At 39.3% G+C, this 21,829-nt stretch overlaps 1 protein-coding gene across 1 annotated transcript in view; it reads right to left on the bottom strand.

Moving 5' to 3' along the window:
* The window catches only part of CFAP70 (cilia and flagella associated protein 70), a 97,825-nt gene that overhangs the window by 28,929 nt on the left and 47,067 nt on the right, over positions 1–21,829 (bottom strand). The window contains exons 13-17 of the mRNA XM_023755108.1: positions 19,751–19,842; positions 10,516–10,576; positions 9,994–10,188; positions 7,997–8,128; positions 3,820–3,945 (exon numbers count right to left, since the gene is read on the bottom strand). Of these exons, the coding sequence (XP_023610876.1) occupies positions 3,820–3,945; positions 7,997–8,128; positions 9,994–10,188; positions 10,516–10,576; positions 19,751–19,842 (606 nt within the window). The remainder of the gene's footprint in view (positions 1–3,819; positions 3,946–7,996; positions 8,129–9,993; positions 10,189–10,515; positions 10,577–19,750; positions 19,843–21,829) is intronic.

Raw genomic sequence — 21,829 nt, 5'->3', positions numbered from 1 at the left:
CACTGACAGATGAATGGATAAGCAAAATGTAGTATATACATACAATGGAATATTACTTAGCCCTAAAAAGGAAGGAAATTCTGACATATGCTTCAACATACATGAATCCTTGAGGGCATATACTGAGTAAAATAAGCCACTCACAATGGGACATAACAATTTATTCAGATAGACTGATGTGTTAAACTTGTTGTAGTCTAAATTTTCCTATCAATTAATTTAAAAAAATATTTCCTCTTGAAAAAAATCATAAATGTGAAAAGATGTTCAAAGTCACTAGTCATTAGACAAATGCAAAGTCACAATGAGATACCACTTCAACCCATGAGAGTGGCTATAATTTTTTTAAACGATGGACAATAACAAGCATTAGGGAGAATATGGAGAAAATGAAACCCACATCCATTGCTGGTGGAAATGTAAAGTATTAGTACAGCTTTTTAGAAAATGGTTTGGCAGTTCCTCAAAAGTTAAGCATAGAGCCCTAGCTGGTTTTGCTCAGTGGATAGAGCGTCAGCCTGAGACTGGAGGGTCCTGAGTTCAATTCCAGTCAAGGGCACATGCTCGGGTTGTGGGCTCGATCCCCAGTGGGGGGCGTGCAGGAGGCAGCTGATCAGTGATTCTCTCTCATCATTGCTGTTTCTATCTCCCTCTCCCTCTCCCTTCCTCTCTGAAATCAATAAAAACATATTTTAAAAAAGAAAAAATTAAGCATAAGCTACTATATGACCTAGCAATTCCACTCCTTAGTATATACTCAAGAGAACTGAATACATTTATACAAAAACTTACATTCATGAATTTATAGGTGAATGTCCATAGCGGAATTATTCATAATAGCCAAAAAGTGGAAACCAAATGCCCATCAATAATGAGGGAAGTAACAAAATGTGTTATAGCTATACAATGGGATATTATTCAGCCATAAAAAGGAATAAAATACTAATACATGCTACAACATGAATGACCACAAAAAATTATGCTAAATGGCCTGGCCAGTGTTCTCAGTGGTTAGAGCATCAGCCCACACACTGAAGGGTCCTAGGTTCGATTACCAGTCAAGGGCATGCACCTGGGTTGCGAGTGTTCCCTGCCCCTGGGTGCGGGCACAAGCGGGAGGCAACCAGTTAATGTGGCTGGCTCTCCCTCCCTCCCTCCCTCCCTCCATCTCTCCCTTCTTCCCTACCACTTTCTCTAAAAAAGCAATGGAAAAACCTATCCTCAGGTGAGGGTTAACAAAACAAACAAAAAAATTTATGCTGAGTGAAAGAAGGTAGTTACAGAATACCACCTATTACATGATCCCGTTTATACAAACTGGCTACAGTAGGTAAATCTGTATGTAAACAGTGATTGCCTCCGACTGAGGGTAAAGAGTAATGAGGAGTGACTACTAATGGGCACAGGGTTTCTTTTGGGGTGGTACAAATTCTCTAAAATTAGATTGTGGTATTGCTGTGAACCCAAAACTTCTTAAAAAAAAGTCTATCAAAAGTACAACATAGGGAATATAATCAATAATATTGCTATGTATGGTCCAGGTGCATAATGGAAATATCAGGGGAAACACTTTGTAAAGTATATGATTAGCTGATCACTATGCTGTACATCTGAAACCAATGCAAAATAATACTGAAACTAAACTGTAATTGAAAATTTTTAAAAATAAAAATTTAAAAGATAAAAACAATGAAAAAATGTCTTAAAATTAGATTATGGTGATGGTTGCACAACTCTGTAAATACAGTATAGAAAATACGATTGTACACTTTATTTATTTATTTTTTTAATATATTTTATTGATTTTTTACAGAGAGGAAGGGAGAGAGATAGAGAGCCAGAAACATCGATGAGAGAGAAACATCGATCAGCTGCCTCCTGCACACCCCCCACTGGGGATGTGCCTGCAACCCAGGTACATGCCCTTGACCGGAATCGAACCCGGGACCTTTCAGTCCGCAGGCCGACGCTCTATCCACTGAGCCAAACCGGTTTCGGCCGATTGTACACTTTAAATGGGTGAATGTTATGGCTGGCGAACTACATCTCGATAATTAAATAAATATAAATGAAGATTTCAGACCATTTTTTTCACATGTTTATTCAGCTCATGATGCATGTGGTAGGCAGTACTAACAGAACTAGAGAACTCAACTGTCATTCATAACACCTGTAAGAGCTGAGTAAATCGTAACACATCCTAAGGGCTCAGTAAATGTTTGCTGAATTTGTTGAATACACGTGGTTTTTTAAAACTTATTACAAGAAATTAATATTTTTTTTTCTTTTGGTATACAGTTCTAAGACATGCACACCTTCATGTTGCCTTTAGCAAAATCAAAATACAGAACAGTTCCACGACCCGAGAAAACTTCCTCATGCTATCTTTTTATAGACTTCTTTTCCCCTACCCATAACCTCTGGCAACCATAATCTGTTATCCATCATTGCTTTGTCTTTTCAAGAATGTCATATAAATGGAACCATACAGTATGTAGTAACCTTTGGCACTGGCTTCTTTCACTTGGATAATGCCTTTGAAATTTGTCCAAGTTGTTGTGTGTCTCCATTGTTCATTTCTTTTATTGCTGAGTAGTATTTCATTATATGGATAGATCGTAGTTTGTTGATCCATTCACCCTTTGAAGAACATTTGAGTTGTTTCCGGTTTGGGCAGTTATGGCTAGAGCTACTATAAGCATTTGTGTGCATAAGATTTCATTTCTTTAAGGTAAATACCCAGGGATGGGTTGTATGGTAAGTTTACAAGAAAGTACAAAACTATTTTCCAGAGTGGCTGTATCATTATGCATTTCCCCTAGCAAAGTATGAGGGATTCAGCTGCTTTTCGTTCTCACCAGTACCTGGTATTACCAGCATTTTTCACTTTAGTTATTCCAATAAATATGCAGTGGGATCTCATTCTGGTTTTAATTTGCATTCCCTAATGGCGCTGAACATCTTTTCATGTTCTTATTTAGCATACTTAATTCCTCCCTAGCAAAGTGTCTGTTCAATTCCTTTGCCCATTTTTATTTGGTTGTTTTTCTATTATTGAGTTTTGAGGTTCTTAATATTCTGGAAACAAATCCTTTGTCAGATATATGTTTTGTAGATATTTTCTTTTAGTCTGTACCTTTTATTTTCTTTTACTTAACAGTGTTTCCCACAGAGCATATGTTTTTAATTTTGATGAAGTTCCATTTATCAATTTTTAAAAAAAGTAAATCATGCTTTGTGTCATGTCTAAGAATTCCTTACCTAACTTCAGGTCATGAAGATTTTCTCCTAAAATTTCTTAGTTTTATATTTTACATTCAGATCTACAATCTACTTTCAGTTGATTTTTTTAAAAAAAAAATATGTTTTTATTGAATTCAGAGAGAGGAAGGGAGAGGGAGAAAGGGAGAAACATCGATTGATTGCCTTCTGTACGCCCCCTACTGGGGACTGGGAATTTAACCAGCAACCTCCTGGTGCATGAGCCACACCAGCTGGGCTTGAATTGATTTTTAAACAGCGTTTGAGGTTTCAGTCAAATGTTTTTGTTTGTTTGTTTATTTTTTGTATATGATTACCAACTATTCTAACACCATTTTGTGAAAAGACTATACTTTGTCCATTGAACTTCTTTTACACTTTTGTCAAAAATATAATAACCTTATGTGTGTGGACCTATTTTTGGACTCTGTTTTATTGATCTATGTGTCTATCCTTTCACTAATCAAGTTGGATTTTAAATAATAAAATACTACTATTTATTATACCCATATTGTACAAATAACAGTAACAACAACCACTGGGAAGATGTTTAATTACCTCTTCATAATACACTGCTGCCATTTCAAAGTTCTCATTGACTTCTGCTTCAAATGCAAAGAGTCGAAGCTGTTCACTACTCTTATGAATGGTTGGGACAGCACCTTGGATATCATCTGGCATGGTCTTGTCAACATCAAAATGTTAGGCAGACAAAATAAAACAATTAAAAGTAGAGAAGTTTTAGAAGTATAAACCAGATGTGAGACTCCAGTCATGAGGTCTCAAATTATATTGAGGTTTCTTACGTCTGGCCAATACAATAAGAGAGTGAGAGTGAACCAAGAGAGAAATATCAGTGGTGAAAGAGAAGCTCTTGTATTTAAATACCAACAGATTGAGCTCATGGAAATGAGTAAAAATTACTGCTCTCCTCAGTCCTCAGGGCAGTCAGCATCCCTAAGCAAGTTGCCTCTGACCTCAAACAGATTTCTTTATTTTCTCTGGTGTATGGAACATTATTATCATATTTAGGTCCCATAACATGAAAAAGGTTGACACATACTAACTAGAGTCTTCAAATATCAAGAAAACAGGAGACAAAGGTTAAAGCTTTGGAAGCTTCTAGTGGGATATAGAGACAGATAGACTCTACAAAGGATACATTATAGAAATAGCCAGAAAGGTAGGAGGACACCCAGAAAAATAATATATTCTATACACCCAGATAGAAAAGCAAGTCTGGTGTATTAAGTAATATCCTGGATCAGAAACTTTGGCCAAGGAAGACACCCCCAAATTCTTTAATTAGAAGTAAAAATAATATCAGTGACTTTAACAAGTAAAGTTGCTTAGGCACGTGAAGAGTAAAGTAAATTTGAGATGGGCCAAAGAGAGCTGCTGATAATTGACTTATGCCTCTGTTCTTTGTTCTTTTTAATTATGATGATCTTGACCTCAAAATCCCTTCAGCAACACACTTCCATACCCAAACCCAAAATACTCTACCTCTACTATCCCACTCCCAGAACCCACATTTCAAGTCTTCTACCCTTTGGTCACTTAGTCCCCTTAAAACTGCTCTCTGACTTCATTTCCTTCACTTACAATATGCCTTCATTTCCCAAGTGGATAAGCCTAGACCCCATGAGCATCCACACATACTACTCTATCACCAGCACACTCAAGTCCCAGGCATCCTTCTCCTTCTCCTGCACTGGTCCTGAAAACTCCCAAATTCGAGTACTCCTATAACCTGACCCCATTTTTAGACAGGGGCTGCTATCCGGTCCTGAGGAAAACTACCTACACATAGAGATATCTGAGCTGCCACAGACTCTTCTAGCAATAAGTCGTGGCTGAATATATTATTGATTTCAGAGAGGGGGGGGAGAGAGAGAGAGAGAGAGAGAGAGAGAGAGGTCAGTGATGAGAGAGAATCATTGATAGGCTGCCTCCTACACACCCCTTATCGGGGATCGAGCCCAAAACCCAGGCATGTGCCCCTGACAGGAATTGAACCTGGGACCCTTCAGTCCACAGGCTGATACTCTATCCACTGAGCCAAACCGGCTAGGGCAAAATCCCTCAGCTTTTGAACCCCACACCTAAATTGTTTATTTCTGCATCCATCATATCTCCTCCTTTCAGTCTCAGAGAAAGAGGCATAGTATCCTTCCATGTTATAAGGCTAATCCTTCCACGTTTAAACTCTTAATCCTTTCCCACTTATATACCCTGAGCTTGCCACCCATTATCTCCTTTCCCTCTGTTTTCACATTCTCTCAACCTGCTGACACCTTTTCCCAAATCTGTGGACATGCTAAAGGCTTTTCCACCATAAAAAAATCTCTTTAATTTCTAGCTACTACTTTCCTACTTCTTCCCTTCATCTTTGAATTTTTTGAGTTTATATTTACCTGTTTCCTAAGCATTCATTTACTCCTCAATGTGTTATAATTGGAATCCATTCCATTAGCCCAATGAAATTGCTATGTAAAGGTTAACAATAACCTCCTTACTGTCAAATCCAATGAAAAATTTTCCAATTGTTTTATCCCCCCAGTTTTATTGAGATATAATTGTCATATATCACTGTATAAGTTTAAGATGCACAGCATGATGGTTTGCCTTACATATATTGTGAAATGATTACTGCAATAAGTTTAGTTCGAATCCATCATCTCATATCCTATATAATAAAGAGCTAATATGCTAATTAGACCAGATGGCAGAACGACCTTCCAGAACGACCTTCCGGGCGACTTTCTGAATGGCCAGTGGGTGGGGCTGTGGGGCCTTGAGGCAGCCGGGGCTGTGAGGGCCAAGCCCCTCGCATGAATTTCGTGTATCAGGCCTCTAGTAGATACAATAAAAAGAAAGGGCAAACAAGAAAAAAATATTTTTTTCCTTGTGATGAGAACTCTTAACATAAACGTTCATATATATTACATAGCAGAGTTAACTATGTTCATCATACTATATATTGTATCCCTCTTCATCTCCTGTTTCTTTGTCCCTTACCACTTCAACTTCCACTCCTGAACTGTATGCAGTTTCTATCCTATATAATAAAAGGGTAATATGCAAATCAAAAGTAATATGCAAATCAAAAGAACAATGACACGCATTGACCACCAGGGGGCAGATGCTCAACACAGGAGCTGCCCCCTGGTGGTCAGTGCACTCTCATTGGGGGAGCACCACTCAGCCACAAGCTGGGCTGACGCCTGGTGTGCACAGTGGCCTGCCTCCGCGGCAGTGCTAAGGATGTCCAACATTAAAATATTTCCTCTAATTAATTTCCTTTTAATGTACACGAATTTCATGCACCGGGCCACTAGTATATATTCCAGACTGCAAAAGGGCACAGGCCAGGCTGATGTTCCCTATGACTCCAATGCTCTGAAACATCCCCCTGGATAACTTCCTTTTAGCCTTCAAAGCCCAATTCAAGACGCAGCTCCTCTGTAAATCCTTCCCTGAAAGGTCTCAGAGTAAAGTTTACCACTTTTTCTTTAGGCATCCCCTAACCTGCTCTCCCATGGACACCCTTCTGTCACAGCACTTACCTCACTCTACCACAGTTATTTGTATTTTATGCCTGTCTCTACTAGACAGGGGCTCCTTGGAGTCATAAGGCAACAGTAATTGCCATGTCATGCTCAACTGCTTTCCAACTCAAATCATCCAAATCATTTGTGCCCAAGGCAGAATTGTACTCTTAGTCCTAGAATACTAGAGACTCCTCGCCTACCTCTTCAGGGAGGCTAAAGAAAGTGAGAGAGGCCTGGCCGGCATAGCTCAGTGGTGAGAGCACTGGCCCCCAGTCCAAAGGGCCCTGGGTTCAATTCCCTGTAAAGGGCACATGCCTGGATTGCAGATTCCCTGCCCCAGTTCAGGACATATGTGGGAAGTAACCATTTGATGTGGCTCTCTCATATCAATGTTTCTCTCTCTCCCTCCCTCTTTCCCCCAACCTCCTTCCCTTCCACTCAGTCTAAAATTAATGGAAAACATATCCTCAGGTGAGGATTAACAACAACAAAAAAAGAAAGTGAGAAAAGTGATGGTGGCAGCGAAGAAAGAAACAGTGAAGGAAAGAGCAAGGAGAATAAGGGGTTTGAGGAAGCATAGCTGGTTAGAGACAGGCTACCAGGGGGCAGAAAAAGACTGATTTTGTCATTGTTTTCAAATAAACCACAACTGCAAGAATTAAAAAATGAGCAAATGAAGGCAAGATGCAAGCTGTGCAAATAATAGATATAAACAGACAAGTGGGGGGAAAGCAGACCGGCACCCTCAAATAGAAAAGGCATATTTGAAGTGTTATTGTCATTCAGGTATAATATCTGAAAACTCATGGTTTTTTCTTTATTTTGATGATCAGTCTTAAAGACAAAAAAGTGAGAATTGCACATATTCACAGAATAAACAGAATGCTCATTTTCATTTCATAATTTAAATAGCCTATTTTATCTCTTTTTATCTATCACATTTATGACAGTTATGAAATTAATTTTCTAGGAAGCTGAAAGAGCATACAGATTGTTCTCCCCCACATAATTTAGGCATTTTCATATTCATCTTTCTGTTTTAGTCCCTAGCAGAGAGCAGGTACCTCACTAAACATCTGTAGACTTCAGGAAGAGAAGAAGCAAGGAAGAAAGGAATCATTCAGGGGAAACCATGATGCCCTACTAAGAAAAGGAAGAGCTCTTAGTTCTTGAATACCTACCTGGTTTAAGGCCACATGCATTTGATCCACCAAGAACACATAGAGCTCACTAATGAATGTCTGCAGTTCCTCTTGGTTTTCAAATGGTATTGTTTTCAAGTACTTCTCTCTCACAATCTTTACCACAGCATGCTGCAAGAGACACACATCACTGGGCTAATAGCACAGGCAGCACAGGCCTCCCTTGAGTTTCTCGTCTAAGGTTCATCAGAATTTCAGACGGTAATTGATTTCTCCCTGGTGACTGCTAAACTGTTGGCTCACAGATTTCTCCCTAATCAACATACTCTATATGACTTCTTTTCTTGATGTTATCATCATCTCTAACGTGGTCAATTCAGGACTCATACTGTGTGAAGAGAGTCATAAAGCTGAAGAAAACCTTAGCATTATGTTTATGCATTATGTCTCTTATGATGGCCACATGATTCAAGGGGAAAAGGCCTGATTTGAGAATCTGGAGAATGGAATTCTGGTTCTAATTCTGCCACTGTACAATCTCATAAGTTATTTTATACTTGGCATCTCAGTTTCCTCATGTGTTAAATAGATATGTACTTTTGGTATTACTATCTTACTTCAGAAGTTGATTGAGAAGCCAGAAGAAATAACAGGTGGTAATACTTAAGATGCATTACATATTGCATCTTATAACAAATAACATATTGCTATAGCCAGGACAGCTGCTGCTTCTCTCCCCCTGCTCCCACTCCCCAAGCTAACATCATTACCAGGATTTATACCATAAATTTTTTATAACACTATTTTTATTGATTTCAGAGTGGAAGGGGAGAGGGAGGGAGGGAGGGAGGGAGAGAGAGGGGGGGGGAGAGAGAGAGAGAGGGAGGGAGAGAGAGAGAGAGAGAGAGAGAGAGAGAGAGAGAGAGAGAGAGAGAGAAAATGATGAGAGAGAATCATCAGTCGGTTGCCTCCTGCACGCCCCACAATGGGGATCGAGCCTGCAACCTGGACACATGCCCTGACTGGGAATTGAACCATGACCTCCTGGTTCATAGGTTGACACTCAACCACTGAGCCATGCCAGTCAGGCCCATAAAGTTTTTTTAACATAAAGCATTTTCCATGCATTATGTTATTTGATGCTCATAATAACCCCATGTAATAATGTTAATATTATCTCTCATTGTTAGGCAAAGAAATTGAGGCTCGGAGAAGTAAAGTCACTTGACTAAGGCCATCCAGCTAGTAACAGAACCAGAATCAAACTGAGATGTGACCCTGCCACCTACTGAGAACGGCCTCTTGCCCCCACGAGCATCTGCTGTTTTTTACTTTATTACTTCGATGTGATTTCTTTGTGTTTGTTTATACAGTACAGGGCGCATAGTAAATGCACACAGAGAGGCAGTGCAGCACTGAAGTTAAGAACATGATTTCTGGAACCAGGCTGCCAGAATGTGAGGCCCATCTTTGACCTTTACTAGCTCTGTGATCTTGGGCAAATTACTTAACCAACTAATATTGCATTTCTTCATCTGTAAAATGGGGAGCACCTCATAGGGTTGTTGTGAGGGTTAAATTCGTAAGCATTTTAAAATTTGGTATACAGCAAACACTCAATAAACGTTAGCCATTATTACTCAGGAAATTATTATTAAGTAAATATTTCTCAAATCTTAGTAATTCTATGGACTAGGGAAAGGTTTATAACAGGAGACAGAGATCATTAGTCGTGGAATCAGTCCCAGGTACAGAGTTCTGCCTGCTAAAGCAACATGAAATCTGACTCAAAATCTGGCCTAACCTCAAGAGAAGAATCAGTTTCTTAAGAGCTCACACTCGGAAAGCATACGGAACTGTTCTATGGCTCCGTAGGAGTGGAGCTTCTCCCAACATTCTATCATGGAGAACATAGCTCTCTGCACCAGTAGCAAGACAGGTGGGAATGTAGCTGAACATAACCATAGGAAAAATGACAACGAGGTATGTAGATGCTTCATAAAACCCATAGAATAATTAAATAAATGAATATTTACCTTGAGTTGTTCTTTGAAAGCAAAGTATTTTCCAGAACAATTAAGTTCATAGTTGAGCTGGCATTTCTGCTCCTCCAGGGTTTCACTATCTATATCACCCTCCAGTTTGGCCACCTGTTTTCCAAACATGCTGTGATACTCATCCAGAATGGCTCTAGAAATGTTCTTGATCTGCAAGTGGTAGTCACTTACCGCCTAGGAAAATATATAATGCCTGGTAAAGAGACCTCAAAGAGGTCAAGACGTGGAATGGAATTCTGAACTGAATTGTGTTTTATATTCAATATACTTTAGGTATAAATTGCTCTCTTCTCCTCACCTCAGAGACCACCAGCCAAAGATCAAACACTGAATACTATTCCTTGTAAGCCACTGGTCACAAATATGTATCTACAGGAAGATATAGATGAGAAGCTACAATTTCTCACCCCTTCTGAAAAACCCCTTCTGAAAAAGCCTTATTTTCAAATGATGCACTCAACACCTTATTACTTATAGTTTCACCTTGACTTTGGCACTTGCCTTCTGAGCTCCTCCTGTCCTGCGGGTGAGAGGTGGCCTTGGAGGAATCATTTCCTTGACCCTGTATCAGGAAATAACAACTTTATTATCTGCAGATTTATGTTCTTTTATTTCCCACCACCAAAGAGTCTCAGTGGGGGAGATCTAAGGTTTGTTCCCACATCATACTTGAGCACTGTGCTATTCTCTCATGTAAAAGCCAAGACACGAACCCCAGAACATTATATAGCTATGGACTAGATAGGAAAGAAGCAGAGAAGCAGCTACTCAGAGAGTAGCTAAGTTGCAATTTTGGCTAATTTGAGCCCTGGCTTTTCCATTACATATTTTTAAAAAACCACTGCTGTGTACAAAAGGATGCTTGACTCAGGGGTTAGAAAGAAATGGGTGTTATGATTTTAGATGTATTCAGTAGAGTCTTTGAAAACATAAAGTTCTGGAAATATAAATGGTATAGGCAAATGAAAGCTTCCCCCCACCCCCTCTAAATCTAGGTCATGATTCACAAGACTGCTTTTAATTACAATAATGATATCAGGCTTTATGGTGAGTAAAAAATATATATTTTGTCACTATCAAACTACTTACACCAAAACTTCCATGTTTATGACTGTTTACAAGAACCTAGATGTAATTAAGTTATAGATTTTCCTTCTTATAATTTCAGATTTCTGCTGAAGTAAATTGTACTGCCATAGAGTTTACATTCAAATTCACTAAGAAAACAATCCCATTTATAATTGCATCAAAAAATAAAATACCTTGGAATAAATTTAACCAAGAATGTTAAACAGACTGACAGCTATTAGAATGGAGCTAAGAAAATTATAAGACAATGAAGAAAGAAATTGAAGAATATACAAATAAGTAGAATTATATACCATGTTCATGGTTAGGAAGAATTAACATCATTAAAATTTCCATACTACTCAACGCAATCTATAGATTCAATGCAATTCCTATCAAGATATCAATGGCATATTTCACAGAGCTAGAATGAATATTTCAAAAATTTATATGGAACCACAAAAGACCCTGCATAGCCACAGCAATCTTGAGAAAGAAAAACAAAGGTAGAGGAATCATGCTACTGGTATCAAACTTATACTACAAGGCCATACTAATCAAAACAGCAAGGTACTGGCATAAAAACAAACATATAGATCAATCAAATAGAATAGAGAGCTTAGAAATAAACCCACACCTTTATGGTCAATTAATATTCAACAAAGGAGGCAAGAAGATACAATGGGGTAAAGATAGTTTATAAATGTTGTTGGGAACATTGGACAGATGCACACAAAAAAAATGAAATTAGACCACCTCCTTACACCATACACAATAATAAACTCAAAATGTATAAAAGACTTAAATGTAAGAGTCAAAACAATAAAAATCCTAGAAGAAAACATAGGCAGTAACATCTCAAACATTTCTCGTAGCAATATTTTGTCTGATATGTCTTCTTGGGCAAGGGAAACAAAGAAAAAAATAAACAAATGAGACTACATCAAACTAAAAAGTTTTTCAACATCGAAGGAAACCATCAACAAAAATACAAAGGGAGCCCTTTGAATGGAAGAACATATTCAGCAATGATACATCTGATAAAGGGTTAATATCTAAAATTTATAAAGAATGTAGCCCTGACCGGTTTCTCAGTGGATAGAGCATCGGCCTGCGGACTGAAGGGTCCCAGGTTCGATTCCGGTCAAGGGCATGTACGTTGGTTGCGGGTACATTCCCGGTGGGGGGTGTGCAGGAGGCAGCTGATCGATGTTTCTCTCTCATCAATGTTTCTGACTCTCTATCCCTCTCCCTTCCTCTCTGTAAAAAAAATCAATAAAATATATTTTTTAAAAAAAAGAATGTACACAACTCTACACTAAAAACAAACAAACAAATAATCCAATTTAAAAATGAGCAAATGACTTGAATACACAATTCTCCAAAGAGGACATATAAATGGCCAATAGACATATTAAAAGGTGCTCAATGTCATGAATCATCAGAGAAATGCAAATTAAAACCACAATGAAATATCACCTCAGACCTGTCAGAAAGGCTATCATCAATAAGTCAACAAACAACAGTTGTTGGCAAGGATGCAGAGAAAAGGGAACCCTGTGCACTGTTAGTTGGAATGCAGGTTGGTGCAGTCACTGTGGAAAACAATATGGAGTTTCCTCAAAAAATTAAAAATGTAACTGCCTTATGACTTAGCAATTCCACATCTGGGACTATATCTGAAGAAGCCTGAAACAGTGATTCAAAAGAATATATGCACCCCTCCGTTCACTGCAGAGTTAGTTACAATAGCCAAGATCTGGAAGTAGCCCAAGTGCCTATCAGCAGCGTAGTGAATAAAAAAGTGGTGGTAACCCTGGCCGGTGTGGCTCATTGTGGCTCAATCAACCACAAGTTGGTTGAGCATTGTCCCATGCACCAACAGTTTGAGGATTCAATTCCAGGTCTAGACACATGCCCAGATTGTGGGCTCAATCTCCAGTAGGGGGTGTGCAGGAGATAGCCTATCAGTGTTTCTCTTTCACATCAATATTTCTCTCTACCTCGCCCTTTCTCTCTTCTCTAAAAAAATCAATAGAAACATATTTTCAAAAAAGTGATGGTACATTACACAATAATACTACTTGGCCATAAAAACGAAGGACACCTTACCTTTTGTGACAGCATTATGGTCCTGGAGAGTATTATGCTAAGTGAAATAAGCCAGTCAGAGAAAGACAAATACCATATGATTTCACTTATATGTGGAATCTAATGAACAAAATAGAAACAGACTCATAAATATAGGAAAACAGACTGACAGCTATTAGAGTGGAGCAGTTAGGGAGGATGGATGAAAAAGGTGAAGGGATTAAGCAAAAACAACAACAAAAAAACACTCATAGCCTGGCTGGTGTGGCTCAGTGGTTGAGCCTCGACCCATGAACCAACAGGTCATCAGGTTGAGTCCCCAGTCAGGGCACATACCCAGGTTGCATGCTCAATCCCCAATAGCAGGCATGCAGGAAGCACCCGATCGATGTTTCTATCTCTCTATCCCTCTTTCTCTTAAAATCAGTAAAAATATATTTAAAACACACACTCATAGATGCAGACAACAGCATGGTGATTACCAGAGAAGGAGGAGGATGGGGGGGGTAGAAGACGGTAAAGGAAGGATAAATGGTGATGGAAGAAGACTTGACTTTAGGTGGTAAACCCACAATACAATATAGAGATGATGTATTATAGAATTGTACACCTGTAAACTATATAATTTTATTAACCAATGTCACCCCAATAAATTCAATGAATATTAAAATTTAAAAAGTATAAAAGACAGTATAAGCCCTGGCCAGTGTGGCTCAGTTCGTTGAGTGTCATTCCAAGCACCAAAAAGTCACCAGTTCGATTCCTGGTCATTGTACATACCTGGGTTATGGGCTTAATCCCCAGTAGAGGGGGTTGCAGGAGGCAGTTGACAGATGTTTCTCTCCCATATCAATGTTTCTCTCCTTCTCCCCATCTCTTCCTCTCTCTCTAAAAGTCAATAAAAACTTTTTTTTAAAGGTGGTATAAAAGATGCAGGTAATTCTCAAAAGGAGACTTCCAGCCCAGCCAGTGTAGCTCAGTAAAGCAATAAAAATATTTTTTTAAAAAAAGGAGAATTCCAATGACTAATAAATATCTTCAAATGTTTACTCTTACTAAAGCATCTATAATGTGGTTTAAAATTAAAATGAGAAACTTTCTTTCCCTGTTAAAATAGCATAAGTAAAAAATTATTGTGTTGGTGAATGTATGAAGGAACAATAGTCTCATACATCACTTGTAGAACTGCAAACTTTTGGGAAAGCAATACAGGAATGTTTATCAAAACTCTCAAAAAATACCTGTAGTGAATAGCCTGCAAGATAAAACCTATCATTTCCTTTCACTCTTGAGCATGGTGCTTCTCACATCAAAAAGTGAAGTCTAAACATCAGCAAAATGGCAGAGTAGATAACTCCAAACTTCCATCCCTCCATAGAAATATTGAAAAACAGAATCAGAAAAATGTCAGAACCAACTTTGTCAGAACTCCGGAAAACAGTCAAAGGTTTAAGGCAATTCTGAAGAGTAGGAAAGCTTTATACATTTTTACTGACCCTTGTCCCACTCCATCTCCAGTTGAGTGGCTGTCTTAAGGATAGGACCCTGCATTTCCAGTGTGGCACACTGGTCCCTGCTTCTGGAGGAGCAGAGCAGATCTTATTTGCAAGTTACTGTGTTCTAACCTGTCAGGACTACCTGTCAGTTTTTCCTAATTTGAAACCCACTAAGGGTAGAAAAGCAATGATTAGGAATTGCTCAAAAACACTGTAAGGTTATGAAAAACTCACAGCTCTGTGGGGAAAATATGGTTAAGACATACAACACAGCGCACTGTTTAGGAGGAAAGCCAGAGATGATCTTTAGGAAATTAGGGTATTCAAATGCAGTTGTATGTACTGCACATGCCCAGGATTGGAACTGTGCTCAGAAAAAAACGTGAGAAGACCCTAAGTTTCACCAATGACTGATATATAATCTCAGTGCAAGCAGAAGTGAAAGATGAGGTAGAATTATAAAGAGCCTGATTGTTAAAAGAATGGCCCAGCCTGGCCACTGTGGCTCAGTGGTTGAGTATCAACCTGTGAACCAGGAGGTCATGGTTCGAATCCTGGTCAGGGCACATACCCAGGTTGCTGGCTCGATCCCCAGTGTGGAGGTGGGTTGCAGGAGGCAGCCGATCAATGATTGATTCTCTCTCATCATTGATATTTCTCTCTCTCTCCCTTCCTCTCTGAAATCAATAAAAAATACATAGCCCAGCACAGTCATCTTCAAAGACAAAAAAAATTTTTTTTAAGTTTTGGTTTTGTTAGTTTGTTTATATTAAGGTACTGGCATTCAAGGAAATCTCAGTCAAAACACTAGCTGAACACAAGCTATAACTTAATGAAAAAACAGCAAATCCTGGGAAAGGGTTTATTTTATTTCCAATATCCCCTCATTCTAGTAAACAAATGTCCAGTTTTCAACAACAAAAAAATCACCAAATATACCAAGAAACACAAAACTATGGCATTTTCAAAATAAAAAATAAATTGACAGGAACTATTCTTGAAGAAGCCCAGACATTGGACTTGCTACAAAAAGATGTTAAATAAACATGCTCAAAGAGCTAAAGAAAACAACAGACAAAAGGCTTAAAAGAAACCAGAAAAATTATGTATGAACAAAGTGAGAATACCAGAAAAGAGATAGAAATCATAAAAAAGGAACCAAATAGACATAGCTGGTTTGGCTCAGTGGATAGAGCATCAGCCCACAGACTGAAGGGTCCCAGATTTGATTCTGGTCAAGGCATGTACCTCAGTTGCAGGCTCGATCTCTAGCCCTGGTCGGGGTGAGTGCAGGAGGCAGCCAATTGATGTGTCTTTCTCACATCGATGTTTCTATCTCTCCCCCTTCCTTCCACACTCTCTAAAAATCAATGGAAAAATATCCTTGGGAGAGGAACAACAAAGGAACCAAAAAGAAAGTTTGGAGTTGAAAAGTACAATAACTGAAATGAAAAAGTCACTAGAGGGTTCAATAAGTTTGATCAAGCAGAAGAAAGAACCAAGACAATTGAAATTATTCAGTCTAAGGAAACAGAAAGAAAAATGAAAAAAATTAACACAGTCTAAAATCTGGGGAACACCATCAACATACATATTTGTATAACCAACAAACACATTATGGGAATACAAAGAGATAACAGAGGGAAAGTGGCAGAAAAAAATTTTGAAGAACTGATGGCCAAAACCTCCAAATTTGATGAAATATATGAATCTAAACAACCAAGAAGCTTATCAAACTCCAAGAAGGATAAAATTAAAGAGCTCTACACTAAGACACATTATAGTAGAATTGTCAAAAGAAAAGAAAAGGAGAAAATCTCCAAAGCAGTGAGAGGAGTGACTCATCACATAAGATTAATAGATAATTTCAATAATCTCAATACAGATCATTTCTCATCAGAAACCATGGAGGCCAGAAGGCATTTGGGTTTAAAGTTCTGGGGGGAAAAAAACTGCCAACAAGAATTCTATATCCAGCAAACTATCCTTCAACAATGAAGGAAAAATTAAGACAATCCCAGATAAACAAAAGTTAAGAGAGTATTACTAAGATCTACCTTATAAGAAATACTAAATGAAGCCCTTCAGGCTAAAATGAAAGGAACTCAAAGGTAAATGAGGAAATGAAGAACACTGGTAAAGGTAATTATGAAAGCCATTATTATTGTACTTTTGGTTTGTAACCCCTCCTTACCTCTTTTTTTAGAAGACAAATGCATAAAATAATAATCATAAATATTTGTTAATAGGTATACAGTGTATAAACTATAATCTGTGACAATAATAATACAAAGAGGAAGGGATAGAGATATATAGGAGGAACCAAGTGTATAATATTAAAGCTAAATTGTTACAAGTTTAAGATGATCATTGTAATCCCCAAGGTAACCACTAAGAAAATAAAGAGAAAGAAAGAAGAAGGAAATCTAAATGGTACATTATAAAAAGCCAATCAAATATTAAAAAGGCGGTAATGAAGGAATTCAAGAACAGACAAGCAGATTAGAAATAGATATGTAGTAGAAGTAAATCCTTTATCAGTAATTGCATTAAATATAAATGGGTTAAACTTTCCTATTAAAAGGCAGAGATTAGTGGATTGGATTTATATTTTTATGTCCCTGTTTTTCCCCCATTCACCCCTCCTCCCCATTTCTGCCCCCTCCCCAGGCCTTCACCACACTATTGTCTGTGTCCATAGGTTATGCATATATGCATACGTTCTTTGGTTAATATCTTCCCACCTCTCCCCCGCTTCCCTCTGAGAATCATCAGTTTGTTGCATGCTTCCATGTCTCTGCATCTATTTCATTTGTCAGTTTCTTTTGTTCATTAGATTCCACATATAAGTGAGATCATGTGACTGGCTTAGCATAATATTCTCCAGAACCCTCCATGCTGTCTCAACGGGTAAGAAATTCTTCTTTTTACAGCTGCATAGTATTTCATTGTGTATATGTACCACGGCTTTTTTACCCACTCATCTACTGATGGGCATTTGGGCTGTTTCCAGAGCTTAGCTATTGTAAATGATGCTGCAGTGAACATAGGGGTGCATATTTTCTTTCTGACTGGTGTTTCAGGCTTCTTCGGACATATTCCTAGAACTAGGATGACAGGGTCAAATGACAGTTCCATTTTTAATTTTTAAAGGTAACTAAAAAAACAAAAACAGTGTCCATCTGTCTGCTGTCTACAAGATACTTCCTTTAGATATAAGAACACACACAAAATTGAAAGTAGGAGGATAGAAAAAGACATCCCATGCAGATAGTAACCAAAACAGAGTTGGGGTGGTTATATTTCTTGAGAAAATAGACTTGAAATAAAAGATAATAAGAGATAAAGAAGAACAATATAGATAGATGATAGATAGATACCTAAAAGGTTTCAGACAGCAATAAAATATAACAATAATAAACATATATGTACCTAATAATAGAGACCCAAAATACATAAAGCAAAAATTGAGACAATTGAAGGGAGAATTAGACAGATCTTTAATAATAGAGATTTTAATACCCAACTTCAAAAATGGGTAGAACAATCAGACAGAAGATCAATCTACACTAATAAAAGAGAAACATGCAAATCAGTGTCACTCCACTATGCCCACCAGCCAATCAGAGCGACTATGCAAACTAAACTGACAAAGATGGCGGTTAATTTGCATATGCAGGCACAGAGCAAAGACTGAAGGCTCTGGCCAGACTGAAGACTGAAGACTGAAGAGGCTTGGCTTCTCCGCTGCAGCCACCAAAGGCCTGGGTGCCGGGTGCCGGAGGAAAACCAGTGCTGGCAGCCAGGGGAAGGGAGGCCTATTGCCAAGCCACTGAGGCCAGACCAAAGGCCTGGGTGCCGGGTGCCGGAGGAAAACCAGTGCTGGCAGCCAGGGGAAGGAAGGCCTATTGCACGAATCTCTTCGTGCAACAGGTCCCTACTTAGAACATAAAAGACTTAACAGTATAAAGCAATTTGATCTAACAGACATATACAGAACATTCCTCTTAACATCACAGAATACACATTCTTCTCAAGTGCACGTGGAACATTCTGCAGGATAGACTATATGTCAGGCCACAAAATAAATCTCAATCAATTTTAAAAGATTGAAACCATATAAAATATATTTTCTAATTACAATGAAATGAGAATAGAAATCAATAACTGGAAGAAAACTGGAAAACAGGAAAAGTCATAAATATGTGGAAATTAAGCAACATGCTTTAAAATAATAGGTCAAAGAAAAAAATCATAGGCAAATGAGAAAATACTTTGAGATGAATGACAACAAAAACACAGCATACCAAAACTTACGGAATGCAGTGAAAGAAGTGTTCAGAGGGAAATTTACAGCTCTAACTCACACAATAATATAATACACAATTTAATTGTATATTGTAAGGGACTAGAAAAAGAGAGCAAAGTGAACCCAAAGCTCACAGAAGGAAGGAAGTAATAGAATTAGAGTAAAGATAAATGAAAGAGAAAAGAAACACAATAGGGAAAATCAATAAAACAAAAAAGACTGCTTCTTTGAAAAGATCAACAAAATGATAATTCTTAGGTAGATGGACTAAGAAAAAAGGAAACAGACTCAAATTACTAAAATCAGAAATGAGAAAAAGAAAAAAGAATGCCATGAACAACTGTACATCAACAAATTAGATAACCTAGATAAAATGGTAATTTCCTAAAAAAATGATCAAAGGACTCTGGTACAATTTAAAAATAGATTCTTAAAAATTACATACTAGTATATTAATGTGTTCATATAGTAGAGTGGCTTTACAATAACTCTAGAAAGATAAATACCAAGGTATTAAAAGCAGTTATCAATGGTTGAGTAGAACTCTGTGTGTCTTTATACTTTGTGGCTAATCTTAATTTCTCAAATTTTTTATAATAGGCATATACTGCTTTTATAGTAAGAAAATATAAGAAACTTTATCTGGGGGGCGGGGAGAGCAGAAAATTGATGTTTGGCCTAGGGAAAATTACATTTATGGTCACAAACTGACTTCCTTTTACTTATACCTAAATTGCTTTTGCAAAACAAGTATGAGAACATTGCTACACACCGTCTGGCCAGCTCCTCTGGCAATCGCTTTGGAACCAAGGCTTTGTTCAGCTGAATCTCCAACACGATGTATGTCCCTGCTTCTACATATTGCTGTAAAGACAATTTTTTCTAATTTATTCTTTTCAGTAAAAAAATATTTATGAAAAAAATCGTAACATAAGGTAATATTCACAATATAATAAGTGAGAAAAGTGCATCGACAGCTCTAAATATAGTGTAATCTTAACTTAAAATATGTTTTACATAGAAAAATAACTGGACAGAAAAATAACAACAGTGGCTATCTCTTGCAGGGAACCACTTTCAATTTTATTCTTGGAAACTTCTACCCCAGCTGAAGCCCTGTTCAACTTGTTCAATACCTTTCTTAGAACTATTTTAGGTGAGTGCCATTCTTTCTTCCACCAAAACTCTTTCATGAGTTCTGCAGAAATATTCTCCTCATAACCTCCCGACATTCCCACTCACAGCCTGCTCACCACCATCTATCAACTGCAACCTGATGGACATTTCTACCCAGATTTTTGCTAGCATCTTAAATGCAACATGTCCAAAATCCAACTTATCATTCCCCCTATATCAACCTCTCTTTTAAAGTTTCTCTTAATGATTGTGTCACCTTTCCAGAAAGAAAGGCTTGAAACCTGAGTTACCTTTAACTTTTCTTCATCACCTCAAAGCTTCCCAGTTCCACCGTGCCTCTGCAGGTTTCTGACTTTCTCTATGATCTCTTCCTTAACTCAAACTGTCATCAATACTCATCTGTACTCTCAGAAAAACCTATAAACTGACATCTGAAGTCCCTACTCTACGTTCCATTTCTCTTTTTCACATCCTTGCAAGAGTTTTGCCTTGAAACACACATAAGGTCTTATTTCCACATAAGTTTAAAAACCTTTAATGTGAGTCCCTAAAATGAGGCTCAAGAGCCTTATTACTTACTAGAAGCCCGGTGCACGGATTCGTGCACATTGAAAGTAAATTAATTAGAAGGTGGCCGGTGGGGCAGGACTGGGCGAGACAGGCCGGACATGCCCTGGAGCCAACCTCCTGTGGTACCGCCCTGGCCGGCTGCACCTGGGGTGGTACCAGGGCTCAAGGGCATCTGTGGAGTGAGCAGGGTCCCTCTGGCAGGTGGGGTCCCTTGGCCCGGCCTGCGGGGATCAGACCAAAACTGACAGTCCAACATCCTCTGAGTGGTCTCAGAATGCAAGGGCACTCTACAAAGTTGCTGTCGCTCTGTTGCTCGGCAGCTCCTGCATGGAGCGTCTGCCCCCTGGTGGTCAGTGTGCATCATAGCTACCAGCCAGTCGGTTGGTCGCTTAGGCTTTTATATATATACTAGAGGCCCGGTGCACAAAAATTTGTGCACTCGGGGAGGCGGGGATGGGGGGTCCCCCAGCCCGGCCTGTGCCCTCTCGCAGTCTGGGACTCCTTGGGAGATAACGACCTGCTGGCTTAGGCCTGCTTCCAGGTGGCAGAGGGCACGCCCAATCCCTAGGTGCAGCCCCTGGTCAGGCTCAGAGCAGGGCCGATGGGGGAGTTGGGGCGCCGCCCTGTCATACACAGAGCAGGGCGGATCGGGAGGTTGTGATGCCACCCTCAGTCACGCTCAGGGTACAGCCGATTGGGGGGTTGGGGCACCGCCCCCTGTCACACTCAAGGCAGGGTCGATGGGGAGGTTGCGGCGCCACCCCCTGTCACGCACAGAGCAGGGCCAATCAGGGGGTTGGGGCGCTGCCCCCTGTCACTCACAGAGCAGGGCCAATCAGGGGGTTGGGGCGCTGCCCCCTGTCACTCACAGAGCAGGGCCGATCAGGGGGTTGGGGCGCTGCCCCCTGTCACTCACAGAGCAGGGCCCATCAGGGGGGTTGGGGCTCCGTACTCTGTCACACACAGAGCAGGGCCGATCAGGGGGTTGGGGAGCTCCCCCCTGTCACTCACAGAGCAGGGCCGATCAGGGGGTTGGGGCGCTGCCCCCTGTCACTCACAGAGCAGGGCTCATCAGGGGGGTTGGGGCTCCCGTACTCTGTCACACACAGAGCAGGGCCGATCAGGGGGTTGGGGGCGCTGCCCC

This window comes from Myotis lucifugus, unplaced genomic scaffold (assembly GCF_000147115.1).
Source record: "Myotis lucifugus unplaced genomic scaffold, Myoluc2.0 scaffold_69, whole genome shotgun sequence".
Lineage (NCBI taxonomy): Eukaryota > Metazoa > Chordata > Mammalia > Chiroptera > Vespertilionidae > Myotis > Myotis lucifugus.
This window is presented reverse-complemented; position numbering and strand designations above follow the sequence as displayed.